At 43.8% G+C, this 20892-nt stretch overlaps 2 protein-coding genes across 2 annotated transcripts; both read right to left on the reverse strand.

Moving 5' to 3' along the window:
- Positions 1 to 2042: 2042 nt before the first annotated feature.
- Positions 2043 to 3104, reverse strand: LOC6047435. Its single transcript, XM_001864454.2, has one exon. It carries the CDS (start codon positions 2970 to 2972, stop codon positions 2352 to 2354), a length of 621 nt encoding a protein of 206 aa, XP_001864489.2. The 5' UTR covers positions 2973 to 3104; the 3' UTR covers positions 2043 to 2351.
- Positions 3105 to 5537: 2433 nt separating this feature from the next.
- LOC119768904 lies at positions 5538 to 16072 on the reverse strand. The gene is made up of 4 exons (XM_038260690.1): positions 15695 to 16072; positions 15340 to 15431; positions 5736 to 10194; positions 5538 to 5560 (listed from the first exon to the last, which is right to left on the reverse strand). Exons 1-3 carry the CDS (start codon positions 16070 to 16072, stop codon positions 5916 to 5918), a joined length of 4749 nt encoding a protein of 1582 aa, XP_038116618.1. The 3' UTR covers positions 5538 to 5560; positions 5736 to 5915.
- Between the last annotated feature and the right edge of the window lie 4820 nt (positions 16073 to 20892).

The following is a 20892-nucleotide window of genomic DNA, read 5'->3' on the forward strand; positions in this document are numbered from 1 at the left end:
ATACAGATTTACAGATTTTCCCGATTTTTTATTAAAATCAAATAATTTTAATTCTTTAAATATTTTTTTTTTCAATTGCTAGATCAGCCCAAACATTAAATTTTAGATTGTATAGCATTTTTATGCATTAAAAACCATTAAGAATATTTTGTTTTTTGAAAAATTGTTTAAAAATGTCAATACAGATTCCAAATACAGATTTTCGTCCCCCTGATACAGATATACAGATTTTTGACCCTCAAAAATGCAGAATCAACTGTGGCAACCCTGGCCGTAAGAGCAAAGTCGTATCGCCCTTTTCAAATGTTGCTCCAGAAGTGCGCATATCTTAACCTAAATTTTGACCTGAAAATGGATTCTACATCCAATTTCCTTCAAAATTGAGCTTATGACTGACTTTCTAAGATTTGTGGTTCCTGAGCTATCGTCGTTTGAAAATAGGGGTTCCGCTCAAAAATTGCCAAAAAGTCGTTTTTTGGGAAGGTAATTGAGGGAGTGGTCCGATTTGTACGAAATTGGGTCCTAAAATGAAGCTTGGATTTCTGATATTATTGTTTACAGCGATAAAGCTTATTTTTGTGAGTACAATGACCCTTTGTACGACCACATAGAGTTTAGAATGGATTTTTAAATCAATTTTGAAAAATTAACCTCGCGGTCCTTCTTGACAGAAAAGCTCCTACTTGACAGCTCGTTCCAAGGGGACCATAGTTGATCCATCGAAAAAATGTTGTCTTGTCAAAAAAAAATCGCATTAAAATGAAAAAAAGTGATCAGATATGGTTTTTAATCGTGTTTTTTACCGTTGTACATAAAAATTTACATAGGGCTTTAGTACCCAATTCAGGAATCTTGCATGTTTTGATACACTGAGGAAAAAGAATGTAAGATTTTCATAAGTCCACATCTTATGTACTGCCTGATTTGAGTATCCACTAGCCTCTCGCGATTTTCATAGACAATCTTATGACCGTCACTATAAATTCATATGGTTATAACTAAACTTTACTTATGAATTTGGTCCACTGTTGATAGACTATGGACTTCATAAGAAATTCTTATGGAATTCATCTGTAATTTGTCAATGGTTTTCGCGTAAGATGCTAGTGTGAATTTTTGACATTTCAAGATGGCGAAAGGACGGATCTTGCAGACCGGTTCCGGTAACAACTACACAAAGCTGTTGCGCCGCTCTGAGTTTCTGATCGGACGAATCAATCTTCTTGTTTACCGCGACATCCAAGGCTCAGGTAAGTTCTGTGGCGGGTGTTTCGTGGGTTTTGGTTCGAAGTTAAATATTTTATTTGGGTATTTTCAGGTAACATTAACGACCGTTGGTTCCGACGGCGGCCCTCCTCAGCATCCTCCAGAAGGATCCGGAGAATAGCATCGATGAGGACAGTTCCGTGCAGCGACTGGTCGAAGGTCGGAGAAAACATCTCCTCGAAGCAAAAAAGGAAATGAAGTTTTGGGTATAATACGATAGTTTAAAAATATATACGTTTAAAATTGAAATTAATTTTTGTTTTCATTCAACAAAAAATAAGAAAAATGGTTATGAAAAACGATGTTTGTTAATATGATCTCCATGAGCATTGCCATATATTCTGTACACAATTCCATCTATGAATGTCATAAGATAACTCAATGGATATCTTAAGTAACGGCTTTGTCAAATTTCCCCTACCAGCCATAAGAGAATCTTATGACATCCGAATAAAATCCTGATGTCGAAAGGTCATATCATAAGACGTTCTTATGGATTTGGCCAGTTCTTTTTTCTGAGTGTAGTATCAACAGCCCTGCCAAATTTGGAGCCTAACATTTCAAAAGGGCACAAAACTTTTGTAAACAATAGTGTATCCCTTTCACTCAAATGACAGTTTGCATAAGGTGTGAGAGGGATACACTCTTGTTTACAAAAGTTTTGTGCCCTAATGAAATGGAAAGCACGATTTGAGCGGAATCGGAGAGGGTAATTTTCAAATGCTGTTCCGTTCCAGAGAGAATGACTCATATTGTGTTCAAATAAAAGACTACAATTTATTGCTTTTAGTACGACTTTTATTTGATACTAAATCTAACGTTCATACTTTTCATTGGGTTTTATATATTATTTATTATACTTCAGAGACCTCGTAAAAGTCAAGCAGCGCTCTTACCAGATGAGATGGGGTTTGGGAACTTACACAATACAAATAGATAATGCATTTTAGAAACTACAAACTACTTCGGGTTTTGTTGAGTGCCGCAAAACGCTTCTACACAACTCTCAATAGGATGCTGATGACGAAGGGGGCGAAAACTAATAGCGATGTGGAGTTAAGCTACGACGGGGCGACATAAACCCACTAGCTTCCGTCAATATCGCCGTCGTCTTCCTCCATCTGGCCACCACCAATCTGGAGTCCCTTCTCCTGGATCGCCGCCACAACGGCCGACTCGAGCAGATCGATACCCTGTCCCTGCTGCTGGGGATCTACGTCCATCGCCGGCACCGGAATCAGCTCCGGCTCCACCGCGTCCTCCTCGATGGCCACGGCCGCTGGCTGCAGACCCCGCTCGTTTATCGCGGCCATTATTGCACGGTTCTCCACCTCCTGCTCGTGTTCCAGCTCGGCCGCCTGGGCCTGGACCATCATTTCCGCCTCCTCGACGCCGTTATGCCGAGCCTCGAAAAAGCTCAGATACTGCTCCAGAACTAGATTGATTGTGTTGTCCTCGATGCAGGCGGCTATTTGCGCTTCCTGCCAGCTGGCCAGATCCGGGGCCATCTCCGGATGACGGCCCGCAGGCCGCGCGTTGATTTCCTCCAGCGAACTCGACGAGGGCCCTGCGGCCATCGGCGCTCCGTCCACTGGGGCGTGATCCGACGGGCCTTGGAAGGACAGCAATCGGGGACGTTTGTTGATTGCGGTGGAACTACTGCTGGTGCTGGAACTGGTGCCCTGGCCCGGATTGCGGTCACTCATTTTCAACGGAACATCGCGGATTACTACGATGAAAAAAATCCTCCAATTTTCACTTCCCCTCGTCGTTTGTTTTTATTTACGTTTTAAGTTTCACTTTGTTGCCGTGACACAAGAGGGTGAAAGATCTATCGATTTCTGACTACAGTTTGAAAAGGGTTGATATTAATTTAAAATATCTCTCTACAAAAAAAATCACGAAATCTCAGGATATGAAAAATTTAAGAATGCAATAAAATCAAGATAAGTTTTTATGTCATATTGAGAATTAAAACATTTTTATATGTTAATCTAGATTTGCTCAGCGTTCTTCTTGTTCTTTGTGTTGAGAGCAGTGAATTTTGTTTTTGTTTTGGTTGAACAGCTGAAACGCTTTTAGTACAATTTGTGTCATTCAGGGGTGTGAAAATGTGTGTGTTCTAAAATAGAAGAAAATAAGAAAAAAGGCTAGTACGTAACTCGGAAGGAACGCAAAACTCAATTTTAAAATTGGGTCCTAAAATGAAGCTTAGATTGCTGATATTATTGTTTACAGCGATAAAGCTTATTTTTCTGAGTACAATGACTCTTTGTACGACCACAAAGAGTTTGAAATAGATTTTTCAATCAATTTGGAAAAATTAACCTCCTTCTTGACAGAAAAGTTCCTACTTGACAACTCGTTCCAAGGGGACTATAGACGTATCCAGTTTGAAATGGCCGCTAGGTGGCCAATGGTGTTAGAAATGACAGCTTCCATGTATTTGAATATGGGAGCTCAGGAAAACTCAATTTTTAAGCAATAAAATGATTATTTATGATAAAAGTATTGATTGATTAGGTGCACAAAATGTGTCTAGAATATTATTAAAATAAAAACTGTTCAAAAATTTGCAATTGAGATAAGTACACCATTTGATTCAGCAGGAATTTTGGGCACCAAAAATATATAGTTTTCATATGTTAAGTGTTTTATTTTAGAAGAAAATTAACAAAAAGTATGAAAATCGAGACATTTAGTATGGGAGCTGTCAAATCTCTCACCATCAAAAAGCAGCGTTGAGCTTTCGCTGGATTTGTCTATAGTTGATCCATCGAAAAAATGTTTTTGTCAATATTGTTGTTGCATTAAAATGAAAAAAGTGATCAGAAATGGTTTTTAATCGAGTTTTTTTACCGTTGTACATAAAAATTGACATAGGGCTTTAGTACCCAATTCGGAAAAGGTTTGAAAAGGAAATGAAGCGTGTTCGCGCGTTGGTATTTTAACGATTTTCGGACATTACATAATAAACTCGCAATTTTACAAATTAAAACACGGTTTATTCACGCGAACTAAAACACTTAACGTTTATTAAAACGCGAGGGTCACTTGGTGACGGTTTATTCTCGACTGTGAAGTCCTAAACTAAAACTACTGCGGCTGACCGGTGAGACACTCTTTCTCGCGATGTCCAGCAGAGCTACGACACTCGCGGAGTGGGATTCTGCAAATCAGAATTGGAGATCACAACTGATCTCTGATGCGAGAAGGTACAGCTTGGGCAAGGGGAATAAGGGTTTCAAAGGGTTTACAAATTTATCTCCTAACTCGCTTCAACATAACCGGCCGCCTTGAAAGCTCCCAGGTTTCAAAACATCTACTCTCTCTCTTCCTCCTACAGCTATCCTGGGAGATCTCTTCGATAGCTTATCACTAGTTCTGTTTTGATTCCTACTTTCTAGTTAAAAACAATCAGCTTATATACTAACACAAAAGAATCAGGGTCAAGATTGGGACGAGTACATAGATTGTTCTTCTTGTGTGGACGATACGGGTTCTTTTGTTATCTGGACTGTAGATTGGCTCAGTCTTCTTCTGCTCTCGGACTGCTGCAAATCGCACGTACGGACACCTCATCGCTTGGACTGGACTGCTGCACCGACCGCCTACTTCGACCTGGATTATGCTGCTGCTCGCTGTATGCTGCTTGTGCTCGTACATGCTACGACACTGACTGTTGACCGTACTGCTTGGATCATGCTGCTGGATCTTGACGATCGTAATCTGGAGTATGCGCTGCTGTTGTGGTTCGATGCTGTTGTTGTCTTCTTCTTGAGCTGCTCTTCTTGACGTTCTTGTGCTGCGATGCGTAACCGCTTCGGGACTGGTTGTACTGCTGCGTTGTTTCTTGCTGGGGTTAGACTGCTTCAACCGAACTGATGCACTGCTCTCTCGGCTCAGATTGTGTGCTGCTTGCGGGGGCGTAGTGCCGTGGTTCGTGACGCGGGCTGATCCGCGCATTTCTTGTCGTGCTATCTGAGAAATGAGAGGGTGCTTTTTTACCTTTATAATCACAACATAAAACGACTTGCCTGGTTTGCGGAGACCACCGTCCGTGGCCTCCGCGGACGTCCCTCGGACGTCGACGCTCTGCTTACTGCTGGTGTGGTTCGGAACTCGTATTTCTTGGGTGCTATGCTGGTAGACCGTTGACTTGCTGGCTTCTGTTGCGTAGGTTCTGCGTTGTGACCGCCTGGCGAATTGATCAGATTCGCTGACGACCGCTGCACGGACCTCGAGAACGGATTGTACACTCCGTCTCGGCTCGCCGTCGAAGATTCGATCGTACCTCAAAGTAGCAAATGGTGGGGGTGGCTTTTAGTTCCGATACCGACTGTGGGGTGCCCTTGTGGCTACCGTTGACGCTTGGCGTCCTTTCTTCTGAACCCATGACCTGACTGTAGCGCGTAGCTACTCCTTAATGCAACATGCATGCAACCAACACCGAAACGACACATTTTTACCTCATTTGGACGAGACAACTGGACTTGCGTGACTTCGCCGGGTCTGGTTTGGACGGACCAGAGGGGCGTGGGCGTGAACGACTGGCAAAAAAGAACTCGGTTAGCTTTTTGAATGGAGAAATAATACACAACTTAACTGGGAGTGCGGAGGCCTCCCGGCCTCCGCCGGTGGAGGAGAAGCTAGTTCTCCCCTTGCTGCGAAGATGGTACGGTGTTGTCGCGTATTGGGAGGACGCAAATTTTAGATACGCCTCGCTTGAATGTGCCGTCCTTAGTTCGAACGGTGACAACTCGGACACGTCCGTCTTGCCCTGGGTGCACCTCGGTGACACGTGCCAGGGGCCACTTCAGTGGTGGGATGTTTTCGCACATCAAAACCACCATCGTGCCGACTCGTATGTTGTCCTTCTGCTGGGTCCATTTGATCCGATTGTGGAGATCGGAGAGGTATTGAGTTGTCCACGTCTTCCACAGAGTTTGCACATAGTGCTGAACTGCTTGCCACGCTGAAAGTCGGTTCTCCGGAATGCCATCCAGATCTGGTTCTGGGATGGCCACGAGTGGACGATGAATGAGGAAATGTCCCGGTGTCAGGGCCTCAAAGTCGTTCGGGTCGTTGCTTAGTGGGGTCAGAGGTCTTGAATTTAAGATCGCTTCGATTTGGGTCAGGATTGTCTGCATCTCGTCGTAGAACAGCTTGCGAGCTCCAACGGTTCGTTTCAACAGCGTCTTGAACGACTTTACGGCGGACTCCCACAGTCCACCGAAGTTCGGGGTGCGCGCCGGAATGAACTGGAACTCAATGCGGTCTGCTGCTGTCTGCGCGACCACCCTCGCTTGGAACTCTTGGTTCAGGAACAGTCTGTGCAGCTCCTTCAATTCTCTCGAAGCCCCCACGAAATTCGTTGCGTTGTCGCACTTAATCAGTTCGGGTTTACCGCGGCGGGCTGAGAATCTCTTGAGTGCTGCTAGGAACGCTTCTGTGGTCAGGTTTGCCACCAACTCCAGGTGTACCGCTTTAGTGACGAGGCAGACAAAAACAGCGACGAAACATTTCACCGGAACTCCACGACGCAGACCGTGAACCAGATAGAAGGGACCGCAATAGTCAACGCCAACTCTTTGGAATGCGAAACACGGGTTGACTCGCTCGGGCGGGAGGTCCGCCATCAGTTGGTTCTGGACACGTGGTCTAGCGCGAAAACAGCTTACGCACGAATGAATCACCTTGCGCACCACGTTCCTGGCGCTGGTCGGCCAAAACCTTCCGCGCACAGCTGACAGCAGCAGTTGCTGTCCAGCGTGGTACAGGTTCACGTGGTAGTCAGCGATAACAGTCTCGGTGAAAGGATGACGATGGTCCAGGATGTACGGATGTTTTCGGCTCGCTGAGACATTGGCGTTCTGCAGCCGGCCGCCAACACAGAGTAGACCATCTACCAGCTGTGGGTTCAGTGCAGCGATCCTCGAGTTGTCCTGCACTTGGTGACCTCTTTTCAGGTCAGCGATCTCTTGTTGAAAGCATTCCTGTTGTGCGATGCGCACCAACCGCTTCAGTGCATCCTCGTACTCCTCGCTTGTGATTGGTCCGAGCTTTCTCGAATCTTGGTGAGCCTGCTTCGCGTTGTGGCCGAATCGAATACCGTACGCAACACCACGTACTAGACGTGTGAGCGACGAGTTCAGGCTGAAGATGTGACTCGGTTTGATTGTTGGCAACACTGCAGCAACGCTGCGTTCTTCGAGGAGCGATGCGTCGAGATCTTCTTCACGGATTTGCTCAACGTGTGGCCAGTTCGCTTTGTCCAGCTTTAACCAGCAGGGTCCATGGAACCAGAGAGATTGGTACTGCAACTGGGCTGGCGTCATCCCGCGGGAGATTATGTCAGCCGGGTTCTCGGTTCCTGGGACGTGATTCCAAATACCGCCTCGAGTGAGATGCTGAATCTCAGAAACCCTGTTCGCGACGAATGTCTTCCATCTCGAGGGCGGCGACTTGATCTGGCACAGCGTAATCATCGAATCGGTCCAGAAGTACGCTTCTGGCGTGAAAGGGAGAGAATTGGCGACTTTGTCGTACAGGTGTGCGAGCAAAAGAGCAGAGGACAACTCCAGCCTGGGAATAGTCTGCTCGGCATCCAACTCGTTTTGCTCAGGATTTGACTGCTCTGCTTGCTCTTCTTCTGGCTGTTTCTGCGACGTCTTCTTCTTCGACTTCTTCTTCGGCTTCGGGATTGGTGCGACCCGAGACTTGGCCGTAAGAAGGTTCACCACTACTTCGCCGTCTTTGTACTCAATCCGCACGTACAAGCACGCACCGTATGCTTTGGTTGAGGCGTCGCAAAATCCGTGGATTTGAACTGACTTGGCCTTCCGTTCGACTCCTATCCAGCGAGGAACTGAGAGGCCTTCTAGTCCCTTGAGGTTTCGTCTGTACTCCAGCCAAAACTCTTGATCAGCTTCCTTAAGCGGTGCATCCCAATCGTACTGGTGTCGCCACAGCTGCTGTACAAATATCTTCGCTTGGACGACAACTGGACCAGCTACTCCTAGCGGATCCCAATGCATAGAAAGATCGGATGCAACCACACGCTTCGTGATCTCGCTTGTGCTGTTCCAAGTCGGTGTGAAGAATTGGAAGGTGTCCGATTGAGGCTCCCAGATCAGTCCCAACGTCTTCACGGTGTAGCTTGCAGCGTCGAACTCCAGGATGGACTGACCATTCCTCAAGTGGTCGGGGACTCTCCACAGCAGCTGCCTACAGTTCGAGTTCCACTTGCGTAACGATAATCCAGCAGACTCCATCAACTCCAAGATCTCGTTAATCAGCTTCATTCCCTCTTCCAGATCATCTACGCCAGTGAGCAAGTCATCCACGTAAAAGTCTTGCTTGACAATCTTGGCAGCGAGTGGATATCTTGCTTCTCCGTCAGCAGCCAATCTTTGCAGACATTTAGTGGCGAGATACGGCGCAGACGCTGTACCGTATGTAACGGTCTTCAACTCGAACGTACGCACAGGCTCGGTAGGGGACTTTCTCCAGACGATTCGCTGCAGGGGCCGATCTGCTTCGGCGATCCTAACCATCCGATACATCTTGGCGATGTCAGCGACGAGTGCGTAGCGGTGGAATCGAAAGCGAATCACGGTGTTGAACAGGTCATCCTGCACAACGGGACCGACCATGAGTCCGTCGTTGAGCGAAACACCAGTGGACGTTGCGCACGAAGCGTCGAACACCACTCGCAGCTTTGTTGTGGTGCTGTCTGGCCGGATAACAGCATGATGGGGCAAATAGTACTTGATTCCAGCGGAAGCGTCATCGACAACTTCTTCCATGTGGCCGAGAGCTTCGTACTCGTGCATGAAGTCAGCATACATCTTCTGCAGTTCTGGATTCGCTGCGAATCTTCTCTCCATTCCCATCAGCCGCTTCACGGTAGTTGCTTTCGATTCTCCTAACCGGCTAATAACGTCGTCTTTCTTCGGCAGAGTTACAACGAAACGGCCTTGTTCGTCCCGTACAGTGGTTTTGTCGAAGAACTCTTCACAAGCAGACTCTTCCAGTGAGTGGGTGCTGATGTTGCGGCACGTTTCGAGTTCCCAGAACTTTGCAAGATCCGCTTGCAGCTGTGCAGTGGAGACGACAAACGTAGACGACTGCTCGGTGGCCGTACTGTTCGGTACGCGCCCAGAAATGATCCAGCCGAACACCGTTTCTTGAAGTGTCGGCCCTTCTTGAGTCGCCTTCTGCTTTCCTTGCCGGAGCAGGTCCATGAAAAACTCCGCACCGATGATGAGATCGATCGGCTTCGACTCAAAGAACTGAGGATCAGCAAGTTGCGCACAATCTGGGAGTTTCCAATGCTCGGGATCAATCGTTGCAGTCGGCAGTGGGATGGTTAGCTTCGGCAACACGTGGAATTCCATCTCCTCTGCGAACGACGAAATGGCGCTCGAACGAGGGCAAACTTCTGCACTGACAACCTTGGTTGAGACTGCAGCTGTAGGTCCAATTCCTTGAATGGACAGGTATGCTGGAGTTTGCTTGAACTTCAGCTTGGTTGAGAAGGACTTCGTCATCAAGCAGTGCTGGGAGCAGGAATCTAGTAGCGCTCTGGCCAGCAGGGTGTTTCCGTGACGATCCTTCACCTTCACGAGTGCAGTCGACAGCAGGATGTTTTGGGTAGGCGTGATAGGAAGTGCAATGCATGCATGGCTTGTGTTCTGCTGATTTGTGTCTGGTGCGTTCTGTCCGGTTCTGACGATCGCATTACTTGCAGTGTCCGTGGCAGTGTTCTGCTGGTTCTGGTTTGTGTTGGCTGGTCTGTTCTGTGGCTGTCTGTTCGGGTTCGCTGTCTGTTGTCTTGTTTGCGTGGGTGGAACGGAGGATCTTGTGATGTGCAGCATCGTGTGATGATTACGGCGACAGTGACGGCACTGTCCTCTTTCGCAGGTTCTGGAGAGATGTCCAGGCTTCAAACAATTCCGGCACAACCTGTTCTGCATCACAAAATCGATTCTTTCTTGCAGGCTCATCGTCTGGAACTTGTTACATTGGAAGGGTGTGTGCCAGGGTTCGTTGCAGATCCGGCACCTACCAGACGACGAATTCGCTGCGAAGTTACACACTGCAGGCCTTGATGGGCGTTGATCAGCATTGCTCGATTTCACACGTGCGATGGACTGGAGGATGGAACACTGACTCTTCAGGAACTCAATTGTGATATCTTCCTATTTGTTTATATTTTAATTAACACTATTTATAATCCTAACGGGAGCAAAACTCCATCTTTATTCCTCAGCTTCATCTGCCAGACTAACTCCCCATCCACGCTCGCTTTACACTCACACATACACAGCTCTACACGCTTATCGCTGAATACCTAACTTAGGTTAATGTTCAGGATACCACATCCTCCCCTTGCCAAATTGAATGTTATAATAAATACACTAACAAAACAATAAAGTTAATATTAAACTAAAATCATTTCTGCCGCTTCTCGTCTCATATTTTGCAACGCCTGGTGAAGTGTCCGTCCCGTAGAGCAAAGGCTTAGGCTGCCGATATCAACGATGCCAAAGATGCAGATCCATTTCCCTTCTTCGCGTAATCATTGATCGTCCATCAATCCTGGTTTCCTCCGAGTCAACTAAACTAAAATGAAGAAAAGAAAAAAAAACAGAAATCAGCAGTAAACCAAACGAAAACAAACAAGAAAAAACAATACATCCACTTTAACGACCACCATGATTTTTGTGGTTCCAAATGCTTTAATGGGGAGAACACCCAAACCTCTTTCTACTCCAAGGAACCTTCCACTCCAGGGTTCAAACTGACGACCTTTGGAATGCGAGTCCAACCGCCGCCAGCGATGCCACCGGAGAAGGCTTGGTTTGGTGTGTTGTTTGTACTTATGGCGTGGAGACGACTCCTACACCTTGAATGACTTAACGGCCTAACAACAACCAAGGCCGGGACCGACGTTTTACTTCCCCATTCGGTAAAAGGTTGGAGCAGAAGGGAATCGAACCCCTGATCATGTAAAATGTAATTTGAAAACCGCGTATATCATGTACTGTAAATCATGAATGTCTTTGTAACGTATTTAATCGCTGTATAACATTGATTCAAATGAAAACTCTCTAAGGATTCCACTCCCAGCTAAAATTTATGTTTTCATTGACAAAACGAGCCATATCATTAAAATATAAACCTTAATGAACTTGCTTCTTAAAAATTGTTTAAACTGTGATATTATTAAGAAAACCTGAAGTCTGCAAAGATGATAAATAGATTAAATTAAATTATAAAACTCCTTTCATCTAACTTTACCCCTTCTATTGTCAATTTGGAGGTTACTTTTTCCTGTGGTTACTTTTTCCTGTGATATATTGGATGCCCGCAAAATCAGTCCTCATTTTTGAATTCATTAACTGTTGAGAAGTAGTATGTATGTCAACTAAGGAAATGCTAAAACAATGCAATAAATTGAATGAAAATGGTTTAGAAATGTCTAATGTTTCCACCATGTTATCGATACACATCTCTCTTTTTAATTTCTTGATTAAACATAGCATAAATTATTCGTTTCCAAAAGGCTTGAATTACATTATTCAATAGCATTGGTAAAATAACAAAACTTTCGGAACAATAATATCTTTCAAGTGATCAATTACGTATGTCTAATTGGTTAAGATCACGGTCCTATTTCCATCCACTACTTTAACAAATTATATTACAAATCTTTGGCATAACCTTGATTGTTCTTCGCCTATTAAGCCTTCTATCTCATTGTTTAGATGGAACCATTATTTTTAAACTAAAACCACTGGAATCTTCCTATTGGGTTATATTTTTCTGAAATTGATTAGGGAGCGTTGTGTGATGGGACCGCGTTATCCGAGAGAGTGATTCAAGGCTTTACCTTCAACAACAATGAGTTTCACGAAGAGCCACATTTAACTCTGTCGTGGTAGTTACACTAGATTTATAATTTAACAATTCATACTAAGATTCATACTGCGGTTGGATTTTTGTATTTATTCTGTATACTTAAGATTCACTCTTGGCTATGTTGAACTGACTTTTATATGAAATGTTTTTTTTTTTTTTATTTACAATTCGATTGATAAAAATTTCTAATTTTCGTGTACCACTATTTCAAAATTTCGTGTCTTATACACTTACACTTACTTACTCTTCTCACATATTTTTGTGTATGTGTGTTTAACTGTAGTAATGGCTTATATTTGTTCTTTCTTTATTTAGTCATCAAACATACGTTGACTACAAAGATCCCTGCTTTTCATCTAAATACAATGGAACATTGTTTGGATAATATTTTTGTGCAGGCAATGGTGCCCTTCACTGTGGATTATTTTTGCGATACCTTTTTGAGCTTTCTTTCCACCTTTTTTTTTTTGTTTTTTTATTTTTTTTTTAATATTAACTCATTATATTGAAAACGTGATCTAAGACTTTTCATCAACTTTCGTTGGACAGGCTGCGTATGTGAATTGGTCAAAGATTATAGTTCTTCTGTTGTAATTTTAGATTATTTTTCATCATGTTTTTACCTATTATTTTGCATACTTTTGTACTCTACTGTGAAATCCTCCTCATTAAAATAACTCAACTTGACTCTTTCGGCAGCTGCAGCTAGCCTCGGGGCAAACCCGACTCAACCTTCAGGAACTGTTTTGCTGCAGTTGGCCTTGGGCTAAACCCGACTCAATCTCTAGCAGCAGTTGGCCTTGGGCTAAACCCGACTCAACTTTTCAGGAACTCTTTTATTGCAGTTGGCCTTGGGCTAAACCCGACTCAACTTTTCAGGAACTCTTTTGTTGCAGTTGGCCTTGGGCTAAACCCGACTCAACCTTCAGGAACTGTTTTGCTGCAGTTGGCCTTGGGCTAAACCCGACTCAACTTTTTTTTGGATGATTGGCCTTGGGCTAAACCCGACTCAATCTCTTGCAGCAGTTGGCCTTGGGCTAAACCCGACTCAACTTTTCAGGAACTCTTTTGTTGCAGTTGGCCTTGGGCTAAACCCGACTCAACCTTCAGGAACTGTTTTGCTGCAGGTGGCCTTGGGCTAAACCCGACTCAACTTTTTTTTTTTTGGATGATTGGCCTTGGGCTAAACCCGACTCAATCTCTTGCAGCAGTTGGCCTTGGGCTAAACCCGACTCAACTTTTCAGGAACTCTTTTGTTGCAGTTGGCCTTGGGCTAAACCCGACTCAACCTTCAGGAACTGTTTTGCTGCAGTTGGCCTTGGGCTAAACCCGACTCAACTTTTTTTTTTGGATGATTGGCCTTGGGCTAAACCCGACTCAATCTCTTGCAGCAGTTGGCCTTGGGCTAAACCCGACTCAACTTTTCAGGAACTCTTTTGAAGCAATTATTTTTATCTCTTTATATGCTCATAAATCTAAAATTCTTTGCATGCTCTAAAATCAGTGAAAACATTGCTCATTCTATCCATTTGTTTTTTGCATTTTTAAAGTAGTAACAATATTACTGTAGTCTGTCGTTATAATTCCTTGCATAGATGGCTTCATTAATATAACTCTTGAGAATTCTCCCAAAACGCAATTGCATTCAGTAAAGGTACAAACAGTTTAATATGAAAGAGCAATTGTTTATCCACTGCTAAACATCAACTTTTTATTTGTTTTCCATATTCGTAAATATCTCCTAAACTCTTCAACAAATAAACGCAACATAGCAAATTGGTTATGATTTACAACAATTCAACTTCATTTTTTTTTTATAAATTCAAAAGTACTTTAACTAACATAATATAATTTTATCGAAGTCTTTTGCGATCTCAAACCAGACCTTACAAAGCTTTTGTCAGTTTAATATATTAATGATACATTTTGTGTTTCTAAATCCAAGGATTATGCATAACCCTGTTTTTTACTTCTTGCCTTACAGTTGATTAACACAGGCTTCCAACTGTCTTTCGAAGAAAACTATACTAAAATCACTATTGACCTGGGTGCCGAAAAGACAGAATGTGTAACGTGATTTTCGAAAATGCTCTCTAGTGCTCCCCACTAATACAACTGCACTTCAGCTGTAAACATAAACAAACTAGAAGGCCATGTTCAAGCTCAAGCGTGACATATTAGTTTGCTGCTTAAGTGACTTGTTTTGAAACATTTTGGATCTGATGAAAGTTAGACTTTTCGGTCAGAAATTAAGTACCTCGCGCGTGTTTTGTTCAAAGACTAAACAATGGGCGGTCAATAAGAGGCCTTTTTGGTTTCCACGCGACGACTTTTTTTTTCCAGACAAAATAAATTATTGATCGATTACAATACTTGCTACTTCTTGGGAGCATTTTATAAACAGTAAATTAGTTCCGCTTTGCGAACCACTATTCAGCACCCAGCTCTTGGCTATAAAGCTTCTTTTTTTTTTTTAAGTACTGCACCTAAACATCAACTAAAATTCCTTTTAAAACTCGGCATCGTGTATAAAGTAATCATCACACTTCCGCTCACCCAATTTTAGGTAATGTTATAATGGACTACTTTAATCAGAACCCCTTAATCGTGCAACATGTAAACAAAACTCCTTAAGTGCGCCGCCCGTGCAGCACACATTCACTCCGCGGAAAAAAATACATTTAATTTAAAATTTTCATAACTAAACAACAAACATACACACTCAGCCCTGCTCTCCTTACTCTCGCCTCCTCCTCCTCCCGCTCCATAAAAAAAAATGCGTGAATCGATTAATCTGAGTAATGGCAGCGCAACGCGAAATCAAGGATAGCTGCGATCTTAGCATGCCGTGACGAATGCAGAAGATAAACGTAGTTTGGTCGCAAGACGCAGCGCGGGGGAGGTGGAAAAAAGGAGAAACTTCGGCGTGGCGTTCGTGGGCTTCGTTTAGACACGTGAAAAGGAAGAAGACACACACCAACCCGTCGTCGACCTCTTGCCAAAACTAAATCGAGCCGCACACGCCCTAACCCTACCGGGCCGTGCTCATCACGCATAACACTCTCTCACACACACATACTTTCACACATGCACACATATTTCTGCTCTGCTCGCTTCACACAAACAAAATAACCGGAACATGCTCACCGAAACTTCAGCATCTTGGCCTCAGGCCCACAGTTCCGTAATGGCAATGCCTGCTCGGCTGCCCGTGCCATCGCCGAAACGATGCCGTCCTGCTGCGCGAAAATGCCGGAACACGCACAAAAACACAATTTATCAGCATGGCAGGATCGCCAATGTGATATCTTCCTATTTGTTTATATTTTAATTAACACTATTTATAATCCTAACGGGAGCAAAGCTCCATCTTTATTCCTCAGCTTCATCTGCCAGACTAACTCCCCATCCACGCTCGCTTTACACTCACACATACACAGCTCTACACGCTTATCGCTGAATACCTAACTTAGGTTAATGTTCAGGATACCACATCAATCACCTTCGTGTACGTAGGAACCTCCTTAGACTTGTGGTGACTCTCCCACTCGCGCAGCGTCGCACTGTCCAGCCGTGAACAGATCATGTGAACGAGCAGGGTGCTCCAGTTTTCCGTCTTCTCGCCGAGCTTTGCGAGCATCTGAAGACTCTTCTCGAACTCGCTTACGAGGTGGCTCAGACCTTGGTAGCTTTCTCGTCTCAGTGGTTCCAGCTCGAACAGAATGTCGAGGTAGGCCTTAACGAGCAACTTCTTGTTCTCATACTTTTCCATCAGCGCTTGCCAGGCCACAGAGTAGTTGATTGCAGTGAAATCGATGTTGTTGATCTCCTGCAAGGCTTCACCAGACAGCGACGAGCGGAGGTATGTGTACCGATCCATGTCCGTAAGATGACCGTTCTGATCAATCAGACTCAAGAACGTATCTCGGAAGCAAATTCATTCCTGCATCTTGCCACTGAAAGACGGAAGTCGAATATCTGGCAGCTTCACCTTGGAGAAGACAGGTTGTTGAACGACCACTTGGTTATCCGCAGCAACTTCAGGTGGAGCAGGTGGGCGTGGGAGTTTCTCCCTCAGCCGAGACTTCAGGTCAATGTACTGCTTCTCAAAATCTGTCACCACCTTGTCCGAATCCTTCAGCATCTTCTCACGCTTCGCCTTGTCCTCAGCAGTTTCATCACAGAGTAATCCAGAGGACGCAGTCCGAACAAAAGTCATCGAATTTTGTGGCTCCGTTACTATTATACCCTTTGGAATTGCAGTGCCTTCAGGCGTTATGTTTGAAGCGTTACGAGATCAAATTTCATCAAAGTAAACTCAGGATTTTTTTTAGATTTGTTTGTTTTGACAAGTTATGTCATTGCTGAAGCGATTTTTTTGTTAGAATTATTTTTTTATTATTTTGTTGTTTAAATAATTATCTACATAATTATTCAAACTACGCAATTTAAGTCAAAATCAAGAGCATTAACATCGGCGTTCACATCAATTTTCCCATTACCTGTTTAAATGACGTAGCCATTGATCAACTTAAGAAATTTCCTCCTCCTTGATGGTTCTTATGTTGTGTAGATCTGATTTCAGAACATCATTGCTGAATTCACACGGTTGCAACGCGAGGACATGTACTAAATTAAAAACGTTTCAGCTAGTTCCCCGCAATGGAGACAAGATGCTTCATTTGCTCGTCTAATGGTGTGCATATGCTGTCGATGTTCAGTTTTTCATTGATCAGCAGGTAAAGGTCAATTTTAGCTGTTAAACTAATTAACTTGCTGATATAATAGTCCATAGTCTCGATAATGAGAGAAGTCAGGGAGAAACTACCTCTAAATTATAAATTAAAATAATCCAAATAAAGGAAAAAGTAATCTTCCATTCATTATCACATATTTGTCGATTGGTATAAATCGTCATTCACCAAGGACTGGTCATAGAAATTAGTTTAACCGTTAGTCACGTGAACCAAACGTCCGGTCACACATGTAAATGGTTAGTTCAGACTTCAATAGGCCGGTGAACCAAAACTGCAACGTACATGCACAAAACGCACACTTTTATTGAAGAGAAATCTCAATTTTCTATAATCTTCCCGGGCATTCTTTACATTTGAAAGTCAAGCCACCAGAATGTACACAGAAAATGGGAAAAATTGACAACATGAAAAATGCACCTGGTTGCTGTGATAAATAAGTAACGCCTGAAACGTCAGTTTGCCCCGAGACCTAACGAAAAGCAAATTTTTTGCTGAAGGGGGGATGTACCACGATGTACCGCGTAACGCAACCAAAAATCAAATGCCACTGCTCCCTCTGGATTACTCTGTGGTTTCATCATCTTCACCTTCTCTCAGCAGCTCTTCGATGGCGTAGCGGTTGTCGAAGAACTTGTTGTAGATGTCGTCCAGCAGCTCAATCCGCACGCTAACTTGCTTCTCATCCGTTTCAGCTCTGTACTCCTTCAGGAAGTCATCCGCAACAGCCAAGTTGTTCAGCCACCTGCGTTCACGCTTCGTCAATGAACGCAGATCTTCATCCATCTTGCACACGAACCACGATTGACAGCCCTGCAAATTGACTTGACTGCGCACGATCTACTCGACGTTCCACCGCGATTTCCCGAAATTGACAGCGAACTTTCAACCTAAATTATTGACTGCAGCGATGGGAGCTAACCAGAACTCAGACTAAGAACCAAATTTGCCAGATTTGAGAACCAGACCAGACCAGACCAAGGGACACGCAGTTTTTGAGAAAATAGACACAAATGCAATCAAATTCGTTTTTATTGCCATCAGCTTAAGCCAAATCACGCCTCATGCCACCCAATCATGCAATACTTCCTGCCAAACCCTTTCCTTGACCAATCCTTGTCCTGTTTCCGCTCCTGGTCCCGAATCTCCTTCCAGCAACAGCAATGGCAGCGCCCAGGTGCCGCGAGAAATGCGCGCGCGTTGCGCAACTGCAATGGCGCAGATGGTGCAGTAGTAGACCGCGCAATTCCCGGGACAATAGCACCTGCTTTGTCTGGACTCCCCTTTCTTCCTTCGCACAAAGGCAGCACTTTTGTTCCGCGGATTTTCCAATTTTCCACCGTTTTTCGCGTTCCGTGGAGTCGCGAGACACTTATTTTGCGAATAAACGCCACTGTTTGAGCCGCAGCCCAGAAGTTCTTTTTCACATGCACTTTGGCACTTAAACGTTCGTGCACACAAACTGTCCGATCACTTTTGTCGCAGTGGACAGGTCCGTTTGTCCGAAAACCGCCCGGTAATCCGGTGCCCGAAGGACCAATGTTCGCGCGTTGGTATTTTAACGATTTTCGGACATTACATAATAAACTCGCAATTTTACAAATTAAAACACGGTTTATTCACGCGAACTAAAACACTTAACGTTTATTAAAACGCGAGGGTCACTTGGTGACGGTTTATTCTCGACTGTGAAGTCCTAAACTAAAACTACTGCGGCTGACCGGTGAGACACTCTTTCTCGCGATGTCCAGCAGAGCTACGACACTCGCGGAGTGGGATTCTGCAAATCAGAATTGGAGATCACAACTGATCTCTGATGCGAGAAGGTACAGCTTGGGCAAGGGGAATAAGGGTTTCAAAGGGTTTACAAATTTATCTCCTAACTCGCTTCAACAAAGCGTTTGACGTTTTTTCGCGCGGTGCTTGTTTACAATATCCCATTGGGAATTATTGGCAATATCCCGCTCGAGCCAAAATTCTCAGTGGGATATTGCAAATCGAGAGTCCCAAAACTCTAAAACCAGAATCTTGCCGTAAATTTTAATGAATCTTATAATGTGGGTTTGGTATGTGCGTTGTATGCTAATGGTTTCCTATTTGGAACCAATGTTTGAAAAGGGTTTTATCACTGAAAATGACTGCTCGATATTTGAAAGGGCTACTACAACCATAAAAATGGTTATATGGGTTGAACTGAAAAATTCTTATGAAAAGTGGGTATTAGTAAGTAAGTAAATCTTTTCTTGTTCCTGAGGGGAACACCCGTGAAGGGTATCGGGGCCGGCATTTACAAAGCGGATTCAGTGACAGTTAATTAACTTAAACAAATTTTGGTTCAGTTTGGCATGCTTATCAACCCTGCAGAAAAAAAAATCCGGTAAAATTTGCCCGTAAAATGGTTATTTTTCACTTTTCTGAATAATGCCATATGAAATCCGGGTTTCGTGCTAACTAACTATTTTGACCGCTGGAAAATCCGCCTTACCGTACTAATCTATACATACCTTAATCCATAGATTAGGGATACCTAGATGTCTCACTTCGGAATCGCTCCATATACCTTGTTGGCGACACCCTTTAGCGCTCTGCGCGCCACCACGGTCAAATTACAGGCACTAAATTGCTAAACAAAATCGTAGCATTCTTGAACTTTTCAACCAAAAGTTTCATGGCATCAACAAGTGTCACTTATTTTGTTTTGCTTGTTGGTTCGTTAAACTGTTTCCATGATAACCACGGTGGTGGTGGCTGTTGTTTGTGAGATTTCGAGAAGCGAAAATTTAGACACTGTCGGGACACAACACACCAAACCAAGCCTACTCCGGTGAAATCGCTGGCGGCGGTTGGACTCGCAATCCAAAGGTCGCCAGTTCAAACACTGGGGTGGAAGGTTCCTTGGAGTAAAAGATGTTTGGGTGCTCTCCCCATTCAAGCCTTCGGACTCCTAGGTTCGAGCAGAAACTTGCAATAGAGACCACAAAAGACCCGGGGGTCGTTAATGTGGATGGTTTGTTTTGTTTGTTCGGGAACCGATGGTCCGCCAATGGTAAGAACAACAGCAGAACCATTCTCAGTTTTGATTTGAACAATTTTGTTATTTTTTTATCTTTTCAGCTTGAAAACAAACGTATGTACCGTCAGCAAATGTAGAACCATAGTCGGTGAGCAGCAACTGGTTCGGATCGTTGAAATCTTGTTACTCGATATGAATGACCGGAAGTTAACAGCGAAAATGGCAATTGCATGGTTGAAAAGGTCACATCAGCGGTTCCCACCCCCTCTGTGTTGCCCCCACAACCTGTAACTGACCAGCCCCGTTCCCTCGTTCATGATATGTACCGTGAAAAGAACAAGATTTATAAAAAAATAAGATGTTTTATTCCCAAGAATTTTATATTGCAAAATAAAAATTAAAACTTATTGCGCAGCAAAACAGGAACATATATAGGGCCGCTTTGCTATCGGTTCGGTGCATGATGTCAAAGTGAAAGAGAACGCAAAATGCACGGTACACTTTTGTTTTGACATTTCTAGGAAACAGCCGGGGCTAGTCGAGAGTTGCTGGGATATACCCACTGAGCATTGAACTGAAACTGAGGAAGATTTTTTTCAAACGTTCCCAAAGGGTTGGTTAGTACCTGTGAATTGCCACCAGGTGTAATTTTGGCGTGGCGGTAGTGTCGCCAGCCCCAACAGTGGAGTGGCGTATCTATATATATTTAATCTATGCTTAATCCCAGCCAAACTATTAACTGACTTGGCATGAGAAAATCGAGAAAACTCACCGATGAAACCAAGGGGAAAAATCACCAATATGTATTATAAGTTTGACAATACGACTTATTGCAAGATAAAATCACGCAAAAAAATGTAAATGAAAGTAAAAATTCTATTTAGAAAATTAATTCCAGGACATCATCACCCTAACGGTGTACTAAAAAATCTC

This window comes from Culex quinquefasciatus, chromosome 3 (assembly GCF_015732765.1).
Source record: "Culex quinquefasciatus strain JHB chromosome 3, VPISU_Cqui_1.0_pri_paternal, whole genome shotgun sequence".
In the NCBI taxonomy this organism is placed as follows: Eukaryota; Metazoa; Arthropoda; class Insecta; order Diptera; family Culicidae; genus Culex; species Culex quinquefasciatus.